General features: G+C 41.9%; 1 protein-coding gene across 4 annotated transcripts in view; it reads right to left on the reverse strand.

The window, feature by feature from the left end:
- DTD1 (D-aminoacyl-tRNA deacylase 1) overlaps window positions 1-27,355 on the reverse strand; it is an 857,518-nt gene that overhangs the window by 779,188 nt on the left and 50,975 nt on the right. The window contains exons 5-6 of one of the 4 annotated variants that reach the window (XM_073627969.1): window positions 11,759-11,890; window positions 11,589-11,660 (exon numbers count right to left, since the gene is read on the reverse strand). The exons of the other annotated variants lie outside the window; for them this stretch is intronic. Coding sequence (XP_073484070.1) covers window positions 11,604-11,660; window positions 11,759-11,890 — 189 coding nt within the window. The 3' untranslated portion in view covers window positions 11,589-11,603. Of the gene's footprint in view, window positions 1-11,588; window positions 11,661-11,758; window positions 11,891-27,355 lie in introns of those variants that run through there. 4 annotated transcript variants of the gene reach the window in all.

The following is a 27,355-nucleotide window of genomic DNA, read 5'->3' on the forward strand; positions in this document are numbered from 1 at the left end:
GTGTGTAACACACATTTGTGATGTACTAAAAAAATTTTCCTTTTTTTTTTGCACACAACCCCTTTTCCCTATTGTTGGGTTAGGTGGTTCCTTACACATTGATTTTATAGAAGTCCCGGATGGACTTTTCATTTACACGTTTTATTTGTGTGTAATACACATTTGTGATGTACTAAACTTTCACGTTTTTTTTTTGCTCTTTTACACATAACCACTTTTCCCTATTGTTGGGTTAGGTGGTTCCTTGTATATTGGAATATATGCACAGGTATTGTTTTGTCACTTCAGGGGCTACAATAGTTTATATACGTTTCACCTATATATTATTATTTGTATATCTTGCGGTTCTTATCATTTGTTTTGTTTTTGTTGAAGACAATAACAGTCCCATAGGACCTATTTTCAGCAATATTCTTTGTTGTGCACACTGCCCTTCAGATACCATTCTGTTTGGCCCTGCCCAATAAAGGACATCTTTTTTAGCGCCACACTTATTTTTATATATTTTTTTACAATTTTGTCTGATTGTTGTGTTTGGCTGCTCTGCCTCTTGGTTGGCGCATTATCATTTTTTGATTTTACTATTTATTATTGTCTGATTTTAGTAAGCGCCGCATATTTCAATTATCACAATTTTTCTTGATTGGTGTGGGAACACCTTTATGTTGGCAGCTACATCCATTAACCCCTCCTTTTTTAGTTTTCTTTCCATCTATCATGTTGTTTGGTGTGCGCACAAGTTTCTACTATTTGTTATACACTTACCTGACACCTCTCACTGATCCATTGCTGTCCTGGCTGCAACACCGCTCTTCTCACTTCTCGGTCCCACAGGACACCAAGGGAAGCAGGAGCCATTAGCCACTGATCAGTCAAACTCCAGTGAAGAGGAATCAGGGTATGGCTTACCGCCACTGTATGTGTCTATGGACGCACACAGCCCGGATCGGGGGCATGCCTGCACAGGTGTCCCTGAGCACCACGCTTGCTGAGGAGGCATTTAGAAGGAGCAAATAACGCCAGTAGGGAACCAAGAAGGAGAAAGTAAGGGAATGATCTGAGCAATATTGTTGCATAGAGAAAGTATGTATAACATCATTTTGATCAAAACATTTTTTAAAAAATCCAAAAAAATAGCCTCCAATATCACTTCCATAAGAGAGTGTATTCAGCATAGAGCTGCACGATTAATCGTTAAAGAATCAAAATTGTGATTCTACCCCCCTCCCGATCTTAAAACGGCATTTCCCGATTCTACGTAACAAGTGCAGAGTTCTCTGCTCACTTCTGACAAAAAAAAAAAAAAAAAGGGAAGAATTTAGGTCTGTAGATGAGGGCAGTTTAACCACTTAAAGCGGTGTTCCACCCACAAAATTTTGTAATTTTAATTAGGACACTTACCTGTCCAGGGAGCCCGCGATGTCGCCCCCCCCCAGGCCAATCCGTCCATTGGATCGGGTGCAGGTGCCGCCATGCTAATTAAATGAAACAGGCAGTGGAGCCTTGTGGCTTTACTGCCCGTTTCCTACTGCACATGCGCGAGTCACACGACGCTTTGTGAATGGCCGGCTGTCTTCTGGGACACACTTATGTCTCAGAAGACATCGGGGGGCTCGCAAAAGAAGAGGATATGACGTCCTGCGCCATGGACCGGATGGATCGGAAGTACAGGCTGCACTTCATAAAAAGGTTAGAAGAAAAAAAAAATGTTTTAACTATCCAAAAACGAGCGGTGGAGAGGTGGTCTTTCATTTAAGACCACCTCTCAAAAGTGGGTGGAACTCTGCTTTAAAAACTAAATCTTTTTCTGACACTTGTTTACAAGTTAAAATCTGTATTTTTTGCTACAAAATTACTTGGCACTCCCAAACATTATATATATTTTTTGAGTAGAGACCCTAGAGAATAAAACGCTGGTCGTTGCAATATTTTATGTCACACTGTATTTGTGCAGCGAAAAGAACACACTTTAATGAATTTAAAAAAAAAAAAAAAAAACAGTAAAGTTAGCCCAATTTTTTTGTGTAATGCGAAAGATGATTTTACGCCGTGATCTTTATTCTAAGCAAAAAAATTGTGATTCTGATTTTAGCCAGAATCGTGCAGCTCTAATTCAGCATGAAGAAAAAAAAATCATCATCAGTGTGTCAATGTTTCAAAAACTTTTTCTCTATGTAAAGTTTGTAATCCAACTCAGTAGCCTTGAACTAATAAATCCCAACCAGCAGCGGAACCAAGCCAAAACCTTCCATTTACATATGTGAAACCATATAGAGAGAGATTAAAGTGTTACTAAACAGAGGACCCTGCATTCACTATACCTGGTCTCCCACAGTACACAGAACATGGAAATGCAATCATTTTAGTAATTATAAACTGCTAAATACCATTTCTCATCAGCAGTATATAGCCTATAGTCTTATGACTTCTATCAATGTCCAGGTAAGCATTGGTTAAAGCTTGAAGGAGGGTTTTCATTCTCCTCTGACTATCCGATGAGGCTGCATGACCCCTGACTTTCTGTATGGACAGCGCTTATTGGTCCTGTGCTGATCACATGCACCCTCAAAAAAAAAAAAAAACTCTCTAGCAATACACACCACACTGAGCATGTGCAGAGCATCTCCTAGGGCTCTACTATCAGCAGATGGATTGGGGACAGTAAAAGAAGGGGAGAATCAGAGAAGACAGAATTAAACAGCCTTTTTACACAATGCAAAGGATTAACCAATAAGGTTTCACAATGAGTAGAACAAACATACTTTACTGCATATACAGACTGATTTTACTGTTGTGGGGTTAGTAACACTTTAATCCTGGACATGTGTCTGTCTAATCACTAATAAGTGCAAAATTAATTCTTTATCTGCATATTTGTTTTATCAACCTCGAATAGTGGGCTACAATAAAAATGGCAAAAAAAAAAAAAAAAAATACAAATTCATACAAGTATAGTAACCATCAATGTGTGTGTAATTCCAGAACTGTTAAATTTGAATGAGGATATTCAAATATAAAGGCCTATGTCACATGAGTGATAATACCCCCGATGACAGCTTACAGCAACAGGACCTCTTACCTTCCCCTATGGAGTAGATTCCCTACTGAACAATACAGCCAGATGTCTACTCCAACACCGTTTCCTCACCAGTAACAGGCGATATCTTTTACTGAAGGTGTCAGTTGCAGCTGGATTCTTGACACCTTAGCAGAATCATCCATGTAAATTGGCCATAAGTGTGAGTTGTTATATGAAGTAGTATTTTCTTCTATTTCGGTGTTAAAAATGTTTTTAGAGTTTAGCAGCATCTATATCGCATAACAAAACTTCCTAAATAATTGGTGAGATTTTGGCATTAGAATATACGCTTTATCACTTGTTACCAGGGAAGACAACATGTATTATGTTTCACAAAAGCAGCAGATGTTTGTCCTCAAGCAATTTATTTACATGATTTTCTAGACAGCAACACATATAGGTTTTAATAATGTGCAAACAGAGACTACGCCAGGCATATGCAATCAGCGGACCTCCAGCTGTTGCAGAACTACAAGTTCCATGAGGCATAGCAAGACTCCGACAACCACAAGCATGACACCCAGAGGCATGATGGGACTTGTAGTTTTGCAACAGCTGGAGGTCCGCTAATTGCGTATCCCTGGACTACGCCATCCATCAAAACGGGATGTAAAAGTATAGCGAAGACTCATGTTTGCATTATGGTACCCATGCTTCCATCTTTCTCTGCATGTTAATACATGGAATGATCTTCAGTAAGAGACGCTATAGAAACAAGGATTAAAACTCAATATTTTATTTGAGACTTTTATAATGATGCAGGGTGAGCCAGTAATTACTGTACGTTCCAGTGTTGTGACGGGATTCCCTATGATGTGTGCTGTCTCCACTGTGCTGGATATGTGTGCTGTGTCCTATGAGCTGGGTATGGCATGTGCTGCATCCACCATATTGCCTGTTTTTAACGCATACTGTTAGACCGGACAATTCGGTTGGTTAGCAGGATGGTCGGTAAGTCGAGCTGGGAATTTCTTTGATTTTGTTATACTGCCTGTATGCAGTACCTTTCTTCTCTCCTGCCTCTCCTACCTTTATTTCCTCGGGATGCTATTCCTCCAGTTGAACTCCACTGAGGGCACAGGATGTGTCATAACCGCTTGCCGACCGGCTCACGCTGATATACGTCGGCAGAAGGGCACGTACAGGCATATTAACGTACCTGTACGTTGCCCTTTAAGTAGGAGCCCACCGAAATCTCCGCGAGTGGGATTGCGGGTCCCGCGGATCCGCAGGGATACCCGCGATCATCTCACGGAGAGGAAGACTGGGGAAATGCTGATGTAAAACAAGCATTTCCCCGTTCTGCCTAGTGACAGGACACTGATCACAGCTCCCTGTAATCGGAAGCGGTGATCAGTGTCGTGTCACACGCGCGCCCCCCCACCCCCACCCCTACAGCGCCCCCTACCGGTTAACCCCTTCACTGCCAGTCACATTTACACAGTAATCAATGCATTTTTAATCGCACTGATCGCTGTATAAATGTGAATGGTCCCAATATAGCGCCAAAAGTGTCTGATCTGTCCGCCATAATGTCGCACTCACGTTAAAAATCGCTGATTGCCGCCATTACTAGTTAAAAAAAAAAATTTTAATAAAAATGCCATAAAACTATCCTCAATTTTGTAGACGCTATAACTTTTGCGCAAACCAATCAATAAACGCCTATTGCAATTTTTGTTTACCAAAAATATGTAGAAGAATACGCATTTCGGCCTAAACTGAGGGAAAAAAAAAAATGTTTTTTTATATATTTTTTGGGGATATTTATTATAGCAAAAAGTAAAAAATAATTTTTTTCAAAATTGACGCTAATTTTTGTTTATAGCACAAAAAATAAAAAAAACGTAGAGGTGATCAAATACCACCAAAAGCAAGCTCAATTTGTGGGGAAAAAAAGGACGTCAATTTTGTTTGGAAGCCACGTCGCACGTCTGCGCAATTGACAGTTAACCTCCCTGGCGGTATGATTATTTCGGATTTTAGGTGCTGAAAGCGGTATAATTATTTTGCATGGAAATTTGGCGTTTTATATTGTAGGCCTGTAATTCTTAACGATAACACACTTAAATCTGTCCAAACAAGAGTCTAGTAGATATCCCGGTTATGATGAAGTTTGAAACACAAAAACATAAATTATAATATAATAAATAAATATAAATAATTTAAAAAAATAATAATATAAATAATAATAAAATACATTTCCCCACGATTCACTATCGCTCAATTCTGCAAGTGTTTCTAGCTGGTCTAAAGCCACTTTTGACATAAAGGGACACTTTTTGGTTGCTATGGACAATCTCAAGTTTCCAGGCAGAAAGAACAGTATATATAACATAAAACTGCATGCAGGGCATGGGCCAAAGCATTGGGGACAAAAGGGATGTGAAATACCATATTTAATCGGCGTACAACACGCACCGGCGTATAACACGCACCCCAATTTAGGAGGGAATTTTAAGGAAAAAAAAACTTTTAGGAGGGAAGTTGAAGGAAAAAACTTACATGTAAATGCCCATCAGTGCAGCCTTGCCCCAGTGCAGCCATGTCAGTGCAGCCATGTCCGTGCAGTCATGTCAGTGCAGCCTTCCCCAGTGCAGCCTTCCCCAGTGCAGCCTTCCCCAGTGCAGCCTTCCCCAGTGCAGCCTCGCATCTCGTGATCTTTCAAAATCGCCGACCGCGATTTGAAAATGGCGCCGAAATACACAGAGCTGGTCCTCGGCTCTTCTCGGCGGCTCTCATTTACTTGCGGCTCCACTCGTAGTCCCGAGCGGAGCTATCCGAACCTAGCCGAGTACACTCGGCTAGGTTCGGGCGGCGCTCGAGTGAAGATGAAAGTGGCCGAGAAGAGCCGAGGACCGGCACTGTGTATTTCGGCGCCGGCGGCGCCATTTTCAAATCGCGGTCGGCGATTTTGAAAATCTGGCAGCTCCGGATCGCAGGGCATCGGCGTATAACACGCACCCGCGATTTTCCCCTGATTTTAAGGGGAAAAAAGTGCGTGTTATACGCCGATAAATACGGTAATTTCATACAGTACTGTAATCTGTAAGATAACAGTACTGTGTTATGATTTGTACTTTTTTTTAATTTGCCGCCAGGCTCCGCCTCCCGTGCGTCGCAGCGCTTGCAGGGAACGGAGCCTGGCATGGAGAGGCTTCGGAGGAGACAGAGCCTGCAGACACAGCGGGGGGACATTGCAGGATCCTGGGGACAAGGTAAATAACGCCGCACCAGGATCCTGAGATGTAATCCCGAGTGTGGCTCGGGGTTACCGCTAATGGCACTGAAATTTAACCCCGAGCCACACTCTGGAATACCGCCAGGGAGGCTACAGCGACGCAGTGCCGAATCGCAAAAAGTGCTCTGGTCTTTGGCCATCCAAATGGTCCGATCTTAAGTGGTTAAAGTAGAACTATAAGCAAAACTTTTTATTTTTATTTTGGATAGAGTAAGGCAGGGTTATAACTCCTGTAAAGTCTGTTTTTGCCATCTTTTTCCCATTGGGGAGATTTACCTTCACTTCCTGTCCCATAGCTAAGCAGGAAGTGAGAGCAAATCCTTGCAAATTAGGGGCATCTCTTGGGGTCACCAGATTAGTGACCCCATCGGACGATTTGGGATTGGGATTTCCTTTTACTTTCACTTTCAAAGGAACTGGTAAACTGAAAAAAACTTATAGGGTCAATCTCCCTAACGCAGACACAGCAATAAAAACTGTCAGGTGCCATCCATCTCTCCTCGAGCCAAAGATAAAAAAAAAAAAAAAATGGTTTTACTTTAGTTATATATTTATATCTCTATCTATCTCTCTCTCTATCTATCTCTCTATCTCAATATATATATATATATCTATCTATCTATCTCTCTATCTATATACCTTAGTATAATATAAGTGATAACAGGTGCATAAGGGGCTTAGGGAGATGGGGATAAATAGCAGTACACTGATCAAAGTGAATAACAGTGCATGGGGGACGTGTCAGGAAGGCTGTTTCCCCAGCACAGCCAGAAAACTGACCACGTTGTCAAGCCTAGCATGGTTAGTTTAAAATAGGAAAGCAGGGGGACTGGCAGGGTCACCAGGCATTTCACAGAAAAGGAAGCAATACAAAGAGAACAGGATACTTTTTAACACAAGTACATGATACAACAGACACATATCAGGAATATGAAATGTTGCAATAACATACTCTTTAATTGGGCTTGTTCAGTAAAAAAAAAATGCACACAAGCAACGAGGATGTGCAAAACCCAGTAAAAATATTACCCCCCTCCTTCCTGACCAAAATTTGTAAATAAATGCCTCTTGGCAACGTTCCTAGGAATATGTTTCTAAATGTCTGTCTGTTTGAGAGCCAGCAGTGGACACTGACCTTCTTCAAGCTGTTTTTGCACTACCATAGAAGTGAGAAACAATTTTGAAAGGAACAAACGCCCATCAATACAGGCCCTTACAGTTTTTAAAACTTTTGCGGCATCATGAAAATCAAATTTAGCAAACAAATAACGAGACTAGAGGTTTCTGTAAAGCAGCCTATCTCAACCCTTTTAACACGGAGGGACCCTTGATATTACTTTTTGGCTCCAGGAAACCCCTGCTAAAAATAATTATATTTACAGCTCACAGTACATTAAAGTGGTTCTAAAGACAGAAGGTTTTTTTACTTTAATGCATTCTATGCATTAAGGTAACAAAAAAAACTTCTGGGTGCAGCTCCTCCCCCAGCCCCATCTAGATCCAGCAATGTGCATGGGAGCAGCGGCTCTCCCGAGTCGCTCTCTCCTCATTGCCTCACACAGCAGTGGGAGCCATTGGCTCCTGCTGCTGTCAATCAGTCAGTGATTCAATCGCGAGGGGCTGGCCCGAGCACTACTCTGTGTGAATGGACAATGTCCATTCACAGGAGTATGGCTCAGGAGCGAGCCTGCTTGAGTGCCCCCATAGCAAGAGGCTTGCTATTTGGGGCACTTGGTAGGGGGAGGAGCCAGGACTGCAGACAGGGGACACCGAGAACAAGAGGATCAGGGCTGCTCTGTGTAAAACCATTGCACAGAGCAGGTAAGTATAACATGTTTGTTATTTAAACAAAGAAAACAACAACAAACCTTTAGAAACACTTTAATGTGATGGTCAGCGGGAAGAATGCTCCCAACATTTGTGGTCATTGGGAATAATCCCACTACAGAGCTAAAAAGATCATTGGTGTCTGTGGTTGTCCATCTGACAGGCTTTTTGCTCAAGGAACCCCTAGCAACCTCTAGAGGAACCCTAGAGTTTCCCAGAATCTTGGCTGAGAAACCTTGCTTTATATAGGATAAGAAAACTTTGGATACTTTTGCCCATCTCCCGGCCCCACAAAGATCTATGGGGTTCTACTGAGCATGTACAAGCTGCCGGCCATCGGTAAACATTATGGCAGACTGGGTAGGTAATATAATATGAACTGGTATGCCCCGTACACACGATCGGACATTGATCGGACATTCCGACAACAAAATCCATGGATTTTTTCCGACGGATGTTGGCTCAAACTTGTTTTGCGAACACACGGTCGCACAAAGTTGTCGGAATTTCCGATCGCCAAGAACGTGGTGACGTACGGCGAAACTAGAAAAGGGCAGTTCCGAACCAAGCGCGGCACCCTTTGGGCTCCTTTTGCTAATCTCGTGTTAGTAAAAGTTTGGTGAGAGGCGATTCGCGCTTTTTCAGACTCGTGGTTTTCAGATCGTTTTCTGCTGTTCAGTTTGTGCTTGTGGGTTTGTATTTGGTCTTCAGTGCGTGCAGCGAGTTACGTGCGACTCTTGTCATTGTGTTCTTGTTCGTTCGTAACTGTTTTTCAGGTCGCTCTTCACAGGCCTTGCTGTTCTTCAGTGCGTTCTGTTGTATTTGATGTTTGATAATATATTGTATTTCTTTCCTCATTCCTTAATTACCATGATTGGAATATGCTGTGAATGTCCCCTTGGTCCTCATGCATGCTGGATTTTTATGTAATTATTTTTTTTCTCCTTCATACATATTTGCCTTCACTTACCCCCTCAGCATGGTCTCCTGGCCCTATATTCACCTCATGTAGTCACTTAATGTATTTTATCAGCTCCATAGTAGTGCTTTACCCTAAAAACCCTCTAAAAAGTTTTAAAATGTGATTTGTGCTTTAAATTCAGGCAGAGTGCCAGAGGCTTTTTTTGGGGGTCCCCAAATCATTTGGAAACCTCCCTACCCCCAACTGCTAAGTCAGCTGATACCAATTCTCTATCTATTCTCAATCATCTATCTGCTGACTTTGCCAAACCCATACACACTATAACCATCTCTTTAGTGGTCAGATTTATGGATGAATTCCCCAAAGCATGTAGTGCAAGGGCCTGCCTGTATACTTTCAAATGGTACTGTTTAAAGTTTTTATCTTGATAGGTAATAGTAGAATTTCCAAATGTGCTCAAATGTGTACAATGTGTATTTATATCTTTGTATTATGACACTTCTTACCTGTCCAGTGGGCTGCCAATAGTGTAAGTAAGGAGGGGCTGGCCAAAGTAATACCCATTATTTAGGCATTCATCTCTCAATGAAGTGGAGAGGGTTACCTGTCCAAGAGCTCCCCCCCAAAATGTTAAAAATGGCCCATGAGGGGGGGGGGGTGGGAATCTGATAGGTGTACCTTAGACTTTGGTCTTTAAAAACTCCCTCAAATAAATGTTATCTGGATGTTGGCCAAGAATGTTTGTGTCTAATCTGCTTTCCCTGTTTATGTGCAAAATAACTAATTTTTTGTTGTCGTTTGACTCCACAGTTTCCTTCCACGCCACAGGAATGGCAGACTGTGGCCTCCCACTTTGCCCAGTGATGGGACTTTCCTAACTGCGGAGGGGCAATTGATGGGAAACACGTCCACATCGTCCCACCACCCAACTCGGGGTCATACTATTATAATTATTAGGGGTTCAATAGTATTGTGATGTTGGCGGTGGTGTCGGCTACTTACGAATTCCTGTATGTGGACGTGGGGAAGAATGGCCTGATTTGTCCGATGGTGGAGTCAACGCCCAGACGGAGTTCTACAGGCGTCTCCAGAATGGCAGCTTGGACTTGCCACCTCCAGAAGACAATGTGGAAGGACTCCCATTTGTCTTCGTTGCGGATGAAGCATTTGTGCTGGGGGACCATCTTATGCGGCCATTCCCGATGAGGACCCTCACCTCGGACCAGAAGGTTTTTAATTACCAGCTGGCCAGAGCCAGAAGAGTGGTGGAGAACGTTTGGAATCATGGCCAGCCGGTTCCGCCTATTTCTTACACCCATACACATGGCGGAGTATAAACTGAATCATATTATCCTGGCGTGCTGTGTTCTACACAACTTTTTATGGCAACATTCTGCCAACTATACTGGCTCAGTTGGGCCTGAGGCCGGAATTCTAATGAAACAACCCTGACAGCGCTTGAAAGTGGCCGTCCAGGCTTGCCCCCCCTGAGTGCCCGGGATGTCCAGCTAAGATAGCGTTGCGGGTAGGGGGGCTATCAATATGCCAATGTCTGAAACCTTTTTTAAATAATAAAAAAAAATAACTACTCAAATCTTTGGTGACATTTACTGCTTGTGTTTCTTTTAGCTGACCCTGACAGAAATGTGGTGAGTCCCGAAAATGGCGTGATTGTGTAACCTTACAAAGCACTGTTGGGTGTTATTTACTAAAGGCAAAGACACTTTGCACTACAAGTGCAGTTGAAACTGCACTTGTAGTGCAAAGTGGATTTGCCCTTAGGAAATAACCCCCATTGTCACTGAAAACACCAATTAGAGCACAACAAAAGTTTTGGAGCGTTGAAACAATAATCCACACATTCTTGATTAACAATCTTTTTAATACCAGCACAATCACATGTGCATTTGTAAAAGGTTTTTAAAACAAACCAACATGTTTGTTGTAAAACAATTTTTGGGGTCACGTTAGAAAAAGTAGAAATGTCCATTTAAGATAAAACAGGCATGTTTAAAACCAACAATAAAGACACAAATCTTGAACTTACAAAGTTCACATTTGGTAGAACTTGAAAGCAATATCAGACATGAGTATTTAGAAACTGTGTTTGATATTGCGTTCAGATGGGGTGAAGTCACCCCTGGAAAAGCTAAATTCTGGAGATGCACACAAATTGCCGAATGTCAACATGTGCTAGCTGCCATCATGGGGGATCAAGGGACGAGTTTTTGGGGTGCAATCCCTTCCTCACAGCTTCTTTATTGAGGAAGGGGTTACTCCCCCAAAATGCGTCCATTGATCTCTCGTGATGGCAGATAGCACATGTTGACACACTGTGTGCATCTTCAAAATTTGGCTTTTCGCAAATATGTCAAAAAATGGTAAAAATTTTTAGCACACAAAAAACCCAAGGGATTTGGAGGGGTTTTAAACTCTCCCTAAAACATCAATGATGTTCTTCATTTTTTGTTGAACATCATTGATGTTTTTAAGGATGTTTTCCAAGTCCCTATTACACCCCATGATCTCCCCGATCAGGATCTGTGCACTTTCCGAGGTGAAATGCCCTGGATCCACAACATCACGATCTCCTAAAAAGATAGAAACAAACAAAAAAAAAAAACACACCATGTATTATAAATCTGCCGGTATCCATCTCTTACCTGAGCCTGTGGTCGCAGACACTCACCTGTTGTGGTGCCAATTTCCACCATGTCTTCCTCCTCCTGCTCTGCTTGGCTTGGGTGGATTTCCCCTTCTTCCAGAGGTGGGGGGTTTGTGGTCTCCTCGGATGAGGGGTGTCCTCCGAGTCTTTTCTCCCCTATGTAAAAAAAAAATAGGTATACTTAGCACACAGATATTTGATGGCAGAACTATAAATATGAAACATTGCTTGGAAGTGGGGTACAATTGTATATTTTGGCAGAGTTACAAGATGTAGAATTTTTATTGTCCTTTGTCAAGCTTCAATACTTTACCTGTTTTGTACAAGCTTCACAGATGGAGACACCCCTATAGTATACACTGGAGCACTTGTGTGGGGCCCCTAATAAAATGGGTGTTCTGGTGTCCCACACTAGTGCTACAGCGTCCAGATGTGTAAACAGCTCCTTACACAGAATCTAGTTTGCATTTCATTCTAGTTACAAACCCATCTACACAACCACATTTTTTTCAGACAAGTAGGCCATAAAAAATGTGGGCAAATGCATATGGCCAAAACAATGGTGTTTTCTATTCCGAACGAACAATGTTTTATACGAACGAATAATATGCTCATGAACATGAATGTTGCCATTTTAAACTGGATAACAGTTAAGAAAAGCACATGGAGCAGCATGAACGTAATAAACATAAAGAATAGGAACACAGGACAACTACTTACTTTTTTGCAGCACTCTCCGGATCATTCTGTACTGCTCATGCTCCCTTAATTTGAGGTCTGACCACTGTTTCCTGAGCTGATCTTTCGATCGTCGTACCCCAAAATTCCGTGCAGACTCTTGACCACTTTCGCCATGATCTTGGCCTTTCTGACATTGGGGTTGGGGTAAGGTCCATAGTTCCCATCATAGTTGGCCCTCTTCAGGATGTCCACCATCTCCAACATCTCCCCAAAGGACATATTTGAGGCCTTAAATCGTCTCCTTCTGGATCGGGATGTTTCAGGCTCTGGGCTTTCCTCCTCCTCGCTGTAATTAACAGACACCTGCTCTGTCTCCGCCATATGCTCTTCCCCGCTGCGCCGAACAAGAAGGGGCAGGGAATAGACTAGAAAGAACGTCAGGGGCGGGCAGAGTTTCACGCATGCGCAGTGTCTATAAAGCGTAACACGCGTGCATAGTACGTACGATCTGTGAGCGGAGGAAGGCGTAACGGAGGCGCCTTTCGTGATAGCGAAGATTAGATTTAACATTGGGTCTATACTGCTTCTAGATTGAGGCCTATATTTGCACAAGTTTAGAAGACTTTAGGCTGACATTAGGGTGTGTCTTGTGTTGTGTCTTGCCGTGAAAATGGATATCTTGAAAGATAAGGCCTTTATGCCAATCTTCATAGATATGTTCAGGGAGCTGCCCTGTCTGTGGCAGATAAACCACCCTGAATATAAGAACCAAACAAAGAGGAAGGTAGCGCTGGATAATTTGTAGGAATTTGTGAAGGTGGTGATCCCCACGGCAGACATCACCTATTTGAAGATCCTAATTGGTGGCCTGAGGAGCACTTATCTAAGGGAGCACAAGAAGGTCCAGGATTCCCAGAGATCAGGAGCAGCAGATGACATTTATGTCCCCAGACTGTGGTACTATGACAGATTGCATTTTCTGGCAGGCCAGACTGAACCCAGGCCAGCACTCTCCAGTCTTCCTTCCACGCTTCCTTCCCCCCCAGCTGAGGCTTCTGACGCCCAACCTGGTCCTTCCAGGCAGCAACATGTGGAGGAGCCCATCTTGAGCCAGGTATAGCATTCTTCTAATTATTTCTGGTTGTCCAATCAATGATTTTAAACAGATGTTAGTTTGTATTGCTAATTTATGATTGTGATTGATGAAACAAAAACTAAAACCATGTCCCTTTTTCATACACAGGGAAGTCTCAGCCAGGAGGTGGCCGGGCCAAGCAGGCTGCCTGATATCCAGGTCCCTCCCCTCCACCTTCAAAGAAAAAGTGGCAGGAAGAGGAGGCTGCCATAGGCCTATTTTGGAAGGCTACTGAGGCCCTCAGAACACCCCACAGTGTGGAGGAGGACTTTGCTGGCATAACTGCATGCAAAATGATGCAGATGGAGGAGGGCCAACGACTCCTGTGTGAGTTCTTAATTTTGGAAGCTCTCAATAAGGGGTTGAGGGGCCAAATAACATCTGCTACCCACATTTGTGACCTCACACATAGTCCTCCTCCTCCAGGTCCTACTCTTCCTCCTGCCACATCTCCAACACCAGAGCCACAGCCGGGAAGGAAGCATGGAAGGAAGACCAGAGAGTGATGACCCTGGGTTCAGTCTGGTCTGGCCAAAGATACAGCCTCTTGTAGTACCACAGCCTGGGGACAATACATGTCATCTGCTGCTTTCCGGATCTCTGGGACTTCTGGACCAGACTGCACTCCCTTACATATGGACTCCTCAGGCCACCAATTTTACTGTAAAATAATTGATGTGTGCCCTGGGGGTCAAAGGCTTCGCCAATATATGATGTTTCTCCAGGGTTGCCTCCCTCTTTGTTTGGTTCTGAGCCCTTAATAAAGGAATTTTTGTTACAATTATACTCGCCTATATGTGTTTTCCTTCAAAAAGGACAGTTTGTTTGTGAGTAGGCAGGTAAATTTCAAAAATACAATGTGAAATTAACAAGGGACACCAAGCAATCTCCTTGAGATTAAATAATACAAGATACCAATGGTGTTGTGGTAACTTGACACACAAAACACACACAAAAATATTATGGAGTCAAACCAATAAAAAAAAAAAACATCAGCTTTGAAACAAATACAAACCCCCCCAAAAAAAAAAAAAACAGCCTTGAAAAAAATACAAAACAAAAAACAAATTGGATCAGATGTGACAAATCAAAATATATTGAGGGAATCACAATAAATAATAAAGAAAGAAGTTTGTGAGAAGTCTGTGTGAATAGGAGCAGCAAAACTACTTCATTCTTCTCACATTATAAAGAAGAAGAGAGTGCACTGTATTAAACAATTTTAAACATTGCAGCGTGACGAAAGTGCTCTATCCATTCCGAACGCTAATTTTACCAGACCGAGCTGTCCCGTCTCGGAATTTCTTCTGAGCATGCGTGGCACTTTGTGCGTCGGAATTGTCCACACATGGTCGGAATTGACACGATCGGATTTTGTTGTCTGAAAATTTTATAGCCTGCTCTCAAACTTTGTGTGTCGGAAAATCCGATGGAAAAAGTCCGATGGAGCCCACACACGGTCGGAATTTCCGACAACACGCTACGGTCGCACATTTTCCGTCGGAAAATCCGACCGTGTGTACGGGGCATAAGTATGCAGCTGCAGAAGGTAGATTAAATCAGCTAAGTGAAAGGAAGGCAAACAAGGTTCTCCTTACCCTTTAAAAAGATCTCTTTTTTTTTTTTTTTAAATGTCAATCAGTGAACCATTGCCGTCACAGTTTTCTGTAGTTCTCTCCAGCAATACTCAACTACATATTTGTAAGAAGGGAAAAAACCCTAATGAAATGACCTCTCTTGATGACTGAGAGCCTTTTCATGCAACTGACAAAAGGTGGCTTAATAAGAAGTACAATGCAGCTGCTCCCATGTGCCATAAATACAAACATCATCAAAGTTTTACATTGTGGCTTCTATCTCATCCATCCTGTAGTGCACTGACAAGAGAAGACTAAAATAGCAATAGCACACCAAACGTCTTGTGTTTCTGAACACCATGTATTGAGCAAACGGCATTAACGCCCTGGAGCAGGCTGGGTACAAATCTACTTAGTCTCATCTTCGACCACATGTCTGTGATACATGTCCATGCTTGACATACTGAGCCCAGGCTTCTGACATATACTCAAGAATTATATGTCATGTCAACAACAAAAGCAAGATAGATATACTACAAAAGAAAAATCCCTAGCTTTAATTCAGATACAGGGGTTAGCTTACCTAAGCAAAAGCTATATAAACCAGTTATAAAATAAAAAAATAACTAAATTTCTAAAAATAAACATATGGCATTTTCATGCATACCAATTATTGTCCTCATCTTTTCCATTTGTCTCGCTATAACTCCTAGGAGGTGGCTTTAAAGTCCACCTCCGTGAAAAGGACCCCCCCCCCTTGTAATGAGTCTGCCCCTGCACTGCAAGGGTTCATTTACCACAAGGCTTGGGGGCCAGAAAGAGCAGTTTTACTTGCCTAATTCTCCGCTCCCTTGGCAGCTGGTGCCTTCCTCGACTCCCCTATACGCCTCGCCATCATGACCAATGCAGGGTTATGGCCACTTATAAAGTTCCACACATGCTCGGAATCAAGCAGAAGAGCCGCACTGGCTATTGAACTTAATTTTTCTCCGCTCGTCGTACGTCACCGCGAAAAATGAAGCCAGTGCGGCTCTTCTGCTTGATTCCGAGCAAGCATGGAATTTTGTACGTCGGAATTGTGTACACACGATCAGAATTTAGGAGAACGGATTTTGTTGTCGGACAATTTGAGATCCAGAACTCAAATTTTGTGTGACGAAAATTCAGATGGAAAATGTCCGATGGAGCCTACGCACGGTCGGAATTTCCGACAACAAGCTCCCATAGAACATTTTCTGTCGGAAAATCCTATTGTGTTAAAGGGGCATAATAATCTCCCAATGGTCAATTCTGCCCAGTTTTCCCCTCCCCATGAACAATTTGAATTGTATTTAATTGGCAATATCAAGTGGATATAAGTGGATTTTAAAAGGTTAGTAAAGGCTAATTATAACCGTTTTCAAAAATGTTACCTTCCCCCCTCCTCCAACCTATCCTGCACACCCTGTAAAAAAGGGTTATGTATTTACCTGTTTTTAATCTGGTCCAGTCACTTGATTTAGCACTCAACAATGGCTATGAATCCCAGAGCTGTAACCAGGGCCACCGACAGAAGGGTACCACTGGTCCTCCTGTAAGAAGCCCAGGGACACAGGGGGTCCTAACAGAGAGGGGGATTAATTATTACAGTAACGATTCTCTGGCTCTCTGCGGCAGCTAAGCTGAAAGCTGGTTAATCCCTCCGGCTTTCAGCTGCTGGATGGGGGGGGGGGGGCACACATAGTTCCTATAATAGCTCCCCCCTCGGCCTGCCGCATCAATCCCCCTCCCTGTCCTGTCTACATCAGATTCCATCCCATGTGCACCCCCTGTGCGCAAGGGGCCCCCCCTCTGCTGGCTTCCCTGTCCAGCGGCTGCACAGGGTACACTGGAGCATCTGTCAGAATGCAGAGCAGTGGAAGGGGCTGATTAATATGGAATTTACCAGGCCCTTCCATTAGTAAAATGGACATACTGTCCAATTGGTATTGATCGCTCTTCTGTCCATCGAAAAGCTGAGCATAGTAAACTATATTTACTATACTTCAGTTTATGAATGAACAGGAGCCTCAGTCTCCTGTTCATTCATCTGCAGTGCAGCTAAGGCTACAGAGAAAAGAATTGAAGAAATCTGTGTATGTATTTAAAAAATGTGAAAAAAATTGTAAAAAAAAAAAAAAAAAAAAAAAAAATACTAAACACTGTAAAATAATCATTTTTTAAAAATTGTAAAAAACGTAAGGGCTCATTCACACGGGTTCTCTGGCCCATACAGTGTGAATCAGCAGTTTGCTGGAGCTGACTGTTACTCCATGAGGATGCAGCAGCTATATGAACACACCTTTGCCAGGTGTGCAGGAGCAGATGAGTGGCCCGAATGCATACTGTCTGTGCTTGGAGGCGTACACCTGCATCCACACAACTGTCAAATTACGACCTGCGGCTGTGTTCGCACTGATGCTGCATCCCCATATCGTAACATAGGCTGCCTGCATACAGCAATAGCCACATTAAAAAATGGGACATGGGATGGGGGAGATGGGACTGCAGGAGGAAGACGTGGGATGGAGGAGATGGAATTGAAGGAGGAGGAGATGGGACTAGAGGAGGAGGAGATGGAACTAGAGGAGGACATGGAATGGAGGATATATTAAAGTGTTACTAAACCCACAACAATAAATACGGTTTCTATATGCAGCATAGCATGATTGTTATACTCACTGTGGAACTTAAGGGTTTAATCCTCTGCATTGTGTAAAAAGGCTGTTTTATCCTGTGTGCACAGATCCTTCCCTCCTGCACTGTCTATCTGGGGAAAGCCGGCTAACACAGGCAGAATAGCTGACCTGCACATGCTCTGTTGTCTTTTATGCAGGAGAGAATAATTACTTGTTGATCAGAGCTAGCCAGGTCACATGATATTGGCATCCCACATGTGGGAGTGTATACAGGCTGAAGTGGAAATCTCCGCCTTACTGAACTCTCAGCACTGGAGAAACTCTGCAGTTTATCACTGAGCGTGGTATACAGCTCAGCCAAAAAGGTATATAGTGGCAATATTTTAATGTAAAAAGAAGATTTATAAGCTTTGGGCACTGTGGGGGGGGGGGGGGCAGATGAACTATTTTCATATTACTGGGTTTACAGTAACACTTTAAGTTGTAAGAGCGGTCTCTGACACAGGGGAACTAGAGTTACTGGATCAGGAGCAGGATAGGTGAAAGAAGGTGAGGGGGGATGGTTTTAAGAATAGTAATACTTAGCCTTATATTCCACTTTAAGTTACGTCACAAATGACTTTAGTCTTAAATTAACTTCTCCCTTAAGGTTTGTGCACATGGGCATTTGTTTATATAAGACAGGCTTTACAGTAATGTCAATGAAAATGCCAAAGCAGCTTCATACAACCTAGAAGAGGGTTTCTCAGCAACGAGCAATGCCTGCCTCTCAGTTAAGTTCCCACTGACATAATTGATCTTTTTAGCTCTATGTAAGAAGGTCATTCTTCCCAATGGCCACAAGTGTAAGCAGCATTCTTCCAAATGACCATAACACTAATGTATCATGAGTTGTAGATATAGTAATTTGTAGCAGGGATCCTGACACAGAAAAGTTATTTCAAGGGTTCCTCCGTATTGAAAATGTTGAGAAAGGCTGACCTAGAAGGAGGTGAAAAGCAGGTCAGAAAGGGAGGTCTTATTTGCCTGTCTACACAAGCCCTGAAAACTTTGCCCTGAGAGACATATACTCAGTTTTTCTTTTCTACCTACCCCAATGTTCTTTTTGACTGGCAGGAGTAAAGTAAATATTTAGTACCTAGTAAAAACCTAGCTTTGGATGAGCATGTGACCCATTTCATGTAAAAACTGGTGCATGATAATCAGACAAGGGCCATCACACAGTGGTGGGGAAAGTGCTCAGACCTGTGTGATCTTGAAAAAATGTTGTGAATACCTGAACAAATGTAGCTTCATACCCAATGTCACCATTGTGTCCTGTACACAGTTTTGTGCAGTCTTTACAGCATTACCCACCTAGTTCCCTCTGTTGAGCGTTTGCCTACATGGTTTCTCCTTTGACTACAGTGTCTTCCTGGTGCAACCCCTGACATATGCGCTCCTGCCACCTTTTCCCTTGCTTGACACAGGTGCAGTAGGGGCTGCAAGCGCTGTTTCTGACAGCATTCACAGCAGGGACCACTGCTTTACAAAGGGCAATTATCTATATACTTACAATGCCTTGAAAAAGTATTCATACCCCTTGAAAGTTTCCACATTTTGTCATGTTATAACCAAAAACGTGAATGTATTTTATTGGGATTTTATGTGATAGATCAACACGAAGTGGCACATAATTGTGAAGTGAAAGGAAATGATAAATGGTTTTCAATTTTTTTTACAAATAAATATGTGAAAAGTGTGGCGTGTGTAAGATGAAATTGAAATGCACGACCGAAAATATACTAACATAGAAGTGCAAAATCAACAAACAAATATGTACAAAAATGATATATCTTCAACATGCATGGTTTGACATATATCAATTAATGAATAGAGAAAGTTGGAAACGTCCATAGAAGATGATATTCAATAACATTCCATTGAGAATGAGTCCTTCAATAAAAGGCAGATGGTTCTGTCCACCATATACTCCCACAAGACAACCAAAGAAAAATGAAATGCCAGAGGGCTGCTTACCAGATCTGTAGGATCTCTATTACAGAGATCTTATGGGCACATACAGGAGGGATCATTCAGGCAGGGGCAGTAGTCTCACACATCCATCCGGATCCTCTCGTGGAATATATTATAAAAGGAAGAGAAGGGGCTTCATAGTGCAGTAGGTTTAAAATCAGAGGTTCCTTTATTCCATATGATGGACAACTGACATTTTAAGAAGCAAAAGCAAAAAATTCAAACAAAAAACACAGCCGCAGCTCAAGCCAGCCAGCTGGTGCTAGCCTCTTTTCCCTGTTGATGCCTAGTACGGAGAAACGCTGCGTCAGGTGGAGCTATAGGACTATAGGCGGAGTTATAATCCATCATATGGAATAAAGGAGCTTCTGATTTTAAACCTACTGCACTATGAATCCCCTTCTCTTCCTTTTATAATATATTCCACGAGTGTTCTTACCTTGGTACGGGTCCCATGGAGTGCATTGCAGCATTTGAAATCATCGGTGGAGGAGAGGACATGGATGGATGTGTGAGACTACTGCCCCTCCCTGAATGATCCCTCCTGTATGTGCCCATAAGGTCTCCATAATAGAGATCCTACAGATCTGGTAAGCGGCCCTCTGGCATTTCATTTTTATTTGGTTGTCTTGTGGGAGTATATGGTGGACAGAACCATCGGCCTTTTATTGAAGGACTCACTCTCAATGGAATGTTATTGAATATCATCTTCTATGTACATTTCCAACTTTCTCATTCATTATTTGATATATGTCAAACCATGCATGTTGAGGATATATCGTTTTTGTACATATTTGTTTGTTGATTTTGCACATATTTGTTGATTTTGCACTTATGTGCAAGTCTTTTTGGGAATGTCTCTACCAGCTTTGTACATCTAGAGAGTGAAATTTGTGCCCATTCATCTTTGCAAAATAGCTCAAGCTCTGTCAGATTAGATGGAAAGCATCTGTGAACAGCAATTTTCAAGTCTTGCCACAGATTCTCAATTGGATTGAGGTCTGGACCATTCTAATAATACATGAATATGCTTTGATCCAAACCATTCCATTGTAGCTCTGACTGTATGTTTAGGGTTGTTGTCCTCCTGGAAGATGAACCTCCGCCCCAGTCTCAAATCTCTTGCAGACTTTAACAGGTTTTCTTCTAAGATTGCCCTGCATTTGGCTCCATCCACCTTTCCGTCAATTCTGACCAGCTTCCCTTTTTCTGCTGAACAAAAGCATCCCCACAACATGATGCCGCCACCACCATGATTCATGGTGGGGATGGTGTGTTCAGGGAAATGTGCAGTGTTAGTTTTCTACCACACATAGCGTTTTGGTTTTAGGCCAAAAAGTTCAATTTTGGTCTTCTCTGACTAAAATACCTTCTTCCATATGTTTACTGTGTCCCCCACATGGCTTCTCGCAAACTGGACTTCTGATGGCTTTCTTCCAACAATGGCGTTCTTTTTGTCACTCTTCCATAAAGGCCAGATTTGTGGATCTCTGCAGCTCCTCCAGAGTTACCATGGTCCTTGTGGCTGCTTCTCTGATTAATGCTCTCCTTGCCCGGTCTGTCAGTTTAGGTGGATGGCCATATCTTGGTAGGTTTGCAGTTGTGCCATACTCTTTCTATTTTCGGATGATGGATTGAACAGTGCTCCGTGAGGTGTTCAAAGCTTGGGATATATTTTTTTTTTTTATATAACCTAACCCTGCTTTACACTTCTCCACAACTTTATCCCTGACCTGGCGTGTTCCTTGGCCTTCATGATGCTGTTTGTTCTCTAAGGTTCTCTAACAAACCTCTGAGGGCTTCACAGAACAGCTGTATTTATACTGATATTAAATGACACACAGGTGGACTCTATTTACTAATTAGGTGACTTCTGAAGGCAAATGGTTCCACTAGATTTTATCTAGGGGTATCAGAGTAAAGGGGGCTGAATACAAATGTATGCTACGCTTTTCAGACATTTATTTGTAAAACATTTTGAAAACTATTTCTCGTGTCCCTTCCACTTCACAATTAGGTGCAACTTTGTGTTGGTCTATGACAAAAAAATCCCAACAAAATGCGTTTACGTTTTTGGTTGTAACATGACAAAAAGTGGAAAATTTCAAGGGGTGTGAATACTTTTTCAAGGCACTGTATTTATTACAGGTACTTGTATAGCGCCGTCTATTTACACAGCACTTTAAATATTTATCATACATTCACATCAGTTCCTGACCTCAAGGAGCTTACAATCTAAGGCCGGCCATACACGGTCCTGCTGAACCGGATGAGATTCAAACCAATACTGGGCAGGCTAAATGTACCAAGTTTAAATCGATGAACTTGGGTACAACTAGCTTGCCAGATTCGCTTCCAATTATTGCAAGCGGCTGCTATAGGGAGAACATGCAAACTCCAATTATATATATATATATATATATATATATATATATATATATATATATATATATATATATATATATATATATATATTTTATTTACTTTGCTACCAGAATCTGAATGGAGCAGTAGAGAACAGTAGAGAACAAATAAAAGGTAAATGAGTGCAGCAGTGAAGGAAGGGTCTGAGAATGTGCACATTGTCAAAGCACAGATTCACTTTTAGGCTCTGTTCACACATGCGAGTTGTCATACGACTATGGGCAAAGTCGCATCCCATTATTTTCAATGGCACCCGTTAAAACTGGTGGGACTTTGAAAAGGTGTCTGCACTACTTTGGTGCGACTATGATCCATAGAACATAAAGTCGGATTGAAAATCACACCAAAAATTACATCAAAGCTGCGCTCCAAAGTCACACTGGAAATCATGCAACTTTGGAGACGCGCTAACGTGAATGGAGCCTAAAATGTAAGTGTATAAGAGAAAATATTAATATGAGCTAACCGCCAGAGCCAAAAAAGAGACAAGCCTTGCTTTTCACATTGCGATTATCTATGTGACATAATAACAGAAGTAAATACTGATTTTCTGAAATCTGGTACTTGCATATGCATAGGAACACTGCTCCCCCATCCATAATGTGAAAGAATACGACACAGCACCTCATTGCTGCATATAGGTCTCCAACATTTTTAGCAACCCTGACCTACATGTACTGTATAAAAATATTGTACATAAAGAATAAACAAGGAGAAAAAGAAAAAAAAAAAAAAGCATACATCACTTTTCCCTCAATCGCAACACTTTGATGCTTACATATTTTTTAACATTTACATTTGGACAGAAGGCATAACTACTTTTAAATGTATGATGGAGCTGCAGGCATCATGATTTATGCAAATGCAAACAACAGAAGAAACCCTTAAATCATGTGTGGTAATCACAGCACTGGAAACGAAGCACAACAAACCGCTGCGCCATAAAAATCTGTATTTTTTATTTTAGTTTAACCCCACAGTATCCTTTTCAGCATTCACTCTGGAAAGAAAAGGCTGTATTTCACAAAAGGCTCTTTTGACCAACTACCAAAGACATTGAAGGGCAGCTCCACTAATATAAAACGCGCACATCGAGATATACTGTACTTATTAGATGCACCCTCTCAGAAATGATCTCATAACTGACCTAACTATAGAAAATGGAAATGGGTATGCTAGCTGTGGGTTATTTAACTTTGCACGTCAGCACTGCCTTACTGAATAAGTCTATTTAGTGTAGTGAGCCAAGCAAAAAATGGAGCTGTATAGCCAGCATCTAATGTGAACTGCTAGAGCCATCCGTGAATTCTCCTCCTCCCGGACCGTTTCTTGATGCTGTCATTTATTATGGGGTATTGTTAGGGCAGATTCTAGGAGACATATACAAATTCACCCCTCTCCATATGCCATTAAGGAAAACCAGTGCATTTTTTGTTGTTTTCTTGGATACAATGGGAAAAAGAACATCTATCAATGATTTTATTGATTTCTGACGTGTAACTGGGAAGATTTACTCACTTCCTGCCCTGGTGACAACCTTCTCACCATATAGAAAGGAAGTGAAATCTGCAAAGGAGACACAGACACAAAGAAAATGTGAACAGTGGTGTACGCCCTGTTCTTAGAGCTATGTGCCCCCGTTGGAGAACACCAATGAAAACCCCAGATGGTGTCATAGTCTCACATACAGAATACATCTCAGTGGGGTGTATATGTAATCTAATGCAAAATGACCACCTTAAAGTAGATCTTCAGCATCAAAAACTTTAACCCTCCACTCCTTCTCCGGGCTCTACACCAGGGGTCTCCAAACTTTTCAAACAAAGGGTCGGTTTACTGTCCTTCAGACTTTAGGGGGGCCAGACTATGGCCAATGGGAGTACAAAATGTCCCAACATCAGTGGGAGTAAGCAATGCCCCATCATTGGTGTCTGTGGGAGGAATTGTGCCCTATCATTGGTGTCATTGGGAGGAATAGTGCCCCGTCATTAGGCGGAATTGTACCCCACCATTGGTGTCATTGGGCGGAATTGTGCCCCATCATTGGTGTCATTGGGTGGAACTGGGCCCCATCATTGGTGTCATTGGGAGGAATAGTCCCCCGTCACTAGGCAGAAATGGACCCCATCATTGGTGTCATTGGGCGGAATTGGGCCCCATCATTGGTGTCATTGGGCGGAATTGGGCCCCATCATTGGTGTCATTGGGCGGAATTGGGCCCCATCATTGGTGTCATTGGGCGGAATTGGGCCCCATCATTAGTGTCATTGGCCCCGTTGCTGGAGTCATTGGGAGGAACTGTGCCCCTTCGTTGATGTCATTGGTAGGAATTGTGCCCCATCGTTGGCAAAATTAGGAGGAATTGTGCCCTTAATTGGTGTCATTGGCCCCATTACTGGTGTAATTGGTATGACACAATGTGCAGCGCTAATAAAATAAATACATAAAACCTATATAAAGCGTGACATTCTATCTAAAAAATAGATATGAAGTGCTCGAGCTCCGTGAGTCACAATAAGTCCTTATTTAGGTATTGAATCAAAAAGTCCAAAAAACATTTGACGTGTGATAATTGTGTCTTCATGCGGTGTGCACACAACCCTCACCAGGTGTACCCTCACCTTAAGGGCTTAAAAAATAAGCCTGTAATTTGATAGCAATAGCTTGCAACGATCCTTTTTTGTTTCCTTTATCCTATGCAGATTTATGGAATACTGGTATGAACCACAAGGCACCTGCTCCTCCTGGTAATAGCCCAGCTCAAAAGCCACTATTTTCTCCTGGTATGTTCAGGGACTCTCCTCATATACATTACATGCGAAAAATGACAGAGGCATGCAATAGCGTAATAACGTTTAAAAAAGATTTTAAATCCCAGAGGATTTGGTCTCATCTAACCAGAGCACCTTCTTCCATATGTTTGCGGTGTCCCCCACTTGGCTTCTCACAAACTGCAAACAGGACTTAGCTATGAGTAAGCACGTGACATAGTGCGAAACGCGTTAGCTGATTGCCTGTACACCCTGTCAATGATGTCCTGTATGACATGTTCCTGATTTTATAATAAAGCAACTTGGATTATAAACTCCTGGAGTGCGGCTGTCCGGATTTTCCTGTTTGCACACAGTGCAAACAGGACTTCTTATGGCTTTCTTCCAACAATGGCTTTCTTCTTGCCACTCTTCCATAAAGACCAGATTTGTGGAGTGCACGACTAATAGTTGTCCTGTGGACAGATTCTCCCACCTGAGCTGTGGATCTCTGCAGCTCCTCCAGAGATACCATGGGCCTCTTGGCTGCTTCTCTGATTAATGCTCTCCTTGCTCGGCCTGTCAGTTTAGGTGGACGGCCATGTCTTGGTAGGTTTGCAGTTGTGCCATACTCTTTCCATTTTTGGATGATGGATTTTACAGTGCTCTGTGAGATGTTCAAAGATTGGGATATTTTTTTTTTTTAGAATTTAACCGTGCTTTAAACTTCTCCACAACTTTAACCCTGACCTGTCTGGGTTAAAGTTGTGGAGAAGTTTAAAAGCAGGACAGCTCTATTTATACTGAGATTAAATTACACACAGGTGAACTCTATTTACTAATTAGTTGACTTCTGAAGACAATTGGTTCCACTAGATTTTAGTTAGGGATATCAGAGTAAAGGGGGCTGAATACAAATGCACGCCACACTTTTCATATATTTTTTTTGTAAAAAAAATGGTGAAAACCATTTATCATTTTCCTTCCACTTCACAATTATGTGCCACTTTGTGTTGGTATCACATAAAATCCCAATAAAATGCATTTACGTTTTTGGTTGTGACATGACAATATGTGGAAAATGTCAAGGGGTATGAATACTTTTTCAAGGCTCTGTAGGTTAGGCAGAACGGCATCACTTAACTGGCATTCCAGGATAGTGTGCTGACGTTTAGTAGTAGACACCAAAAGTCAAGTGCACAGAGGGAAACCACCTGACAGCAATGCAAAAGGAGGCCTGTTCTGTACATATTCTTATATCTCCTTACAAATAAATTTGCCTAATAAAAAAGACATTAAAAAATTGCTAGTTTCTGCATTTGTTTAATGATTGTAACAACGTTACATAATTTAAAATTCCCTTTAAAAATCAAGCAACATCCACAACTCTCTCTTCTAATTGATCTTATGTGGAGATCAACATTTAATAGAGGAATAGGCAGATTTGTAGTTTCATCCCTTTCCTGATTCCTGACTCCAAAGCTCAGGCTTGCATACGCAATTTTTCCACTACTCAAAATATCATAATACACAAATCCAGAAATTATGAAGCTGTCAGCATTATATACAAAAGGATTCACTCATCAGTAAACACACTGGAGTTTCGCCTCTAATTGTCATTTATTTTCCAATTATTATTTGAAAAAAAAAAAAAGAAAACAGTTATAAATCATTTGGACCCCTTTCAAACTGAGGTGTTTTTCAGGCACTTTTGGGCTAAAAATAGCGCATGTAAAGTGCTTAAAAAAACGCCTCCCATGCAGCCCCAGTATGAAAGCCTCAGTGCTTTCACACTGGGATGCTGTGCTTGCAGGACGTTAAAAAAAGTCCTGCAAGCAGCATTTTTGGGGTGATGAAGGAGCGGTGTATACAACGGTAAAGTGCCGCTAAAACTAGCGTCATTTTACCATCAACGCCCGCCCACAGTGTGAAAGCAGCCTTATACATCTGAAATGAGCAGGACAAACTGAACACAAGACAAGACAGACAATAATGACTAACTGCCAGTAAACACGTACTCTGTGTTCTAGAATATAGAAAAGGAGGAAATTGGGACTTTTCAAGCGCAAACAAACAAAAATTTGAAAAATAGAAAATATTTATTTAGATTAAAAATACATAAGTGAAAAAAGTAAAACCACAGTACATCAGTAACAAATATCAACAGAAGTATAATTGTATCTCTACATGTTTCGCCATTCACGGCTTCTTCAGGACATTCCGTTACAATAAACTCTGTATGCATAGAATGATCACTACAATAGAAAAATATACAAATCAGAGAAAACCTCAATTTAGAAAAGCCGTGAATGGCGAAACATGTAGAGATACAATTATACTTCTGTTGATATTTGTTACTAATGTACTGTGGTTTTACTTTT

The sequence above is a fragment of the Aquarana catesbeiana genome, linkage group LG04 (genome assembly GCF_042186555.1).
Source record: "Aquarana catesbeiana isolate 2022-GZ linkage group LG04, ASM4218655v1, whole genome shotgun sequence".
Lineage (NCBI taxonomy): Eukaryota > Metazoa > Chordata > Amphibia > Anura > Ranidae > Aquarana > Aquarana catesbeiana.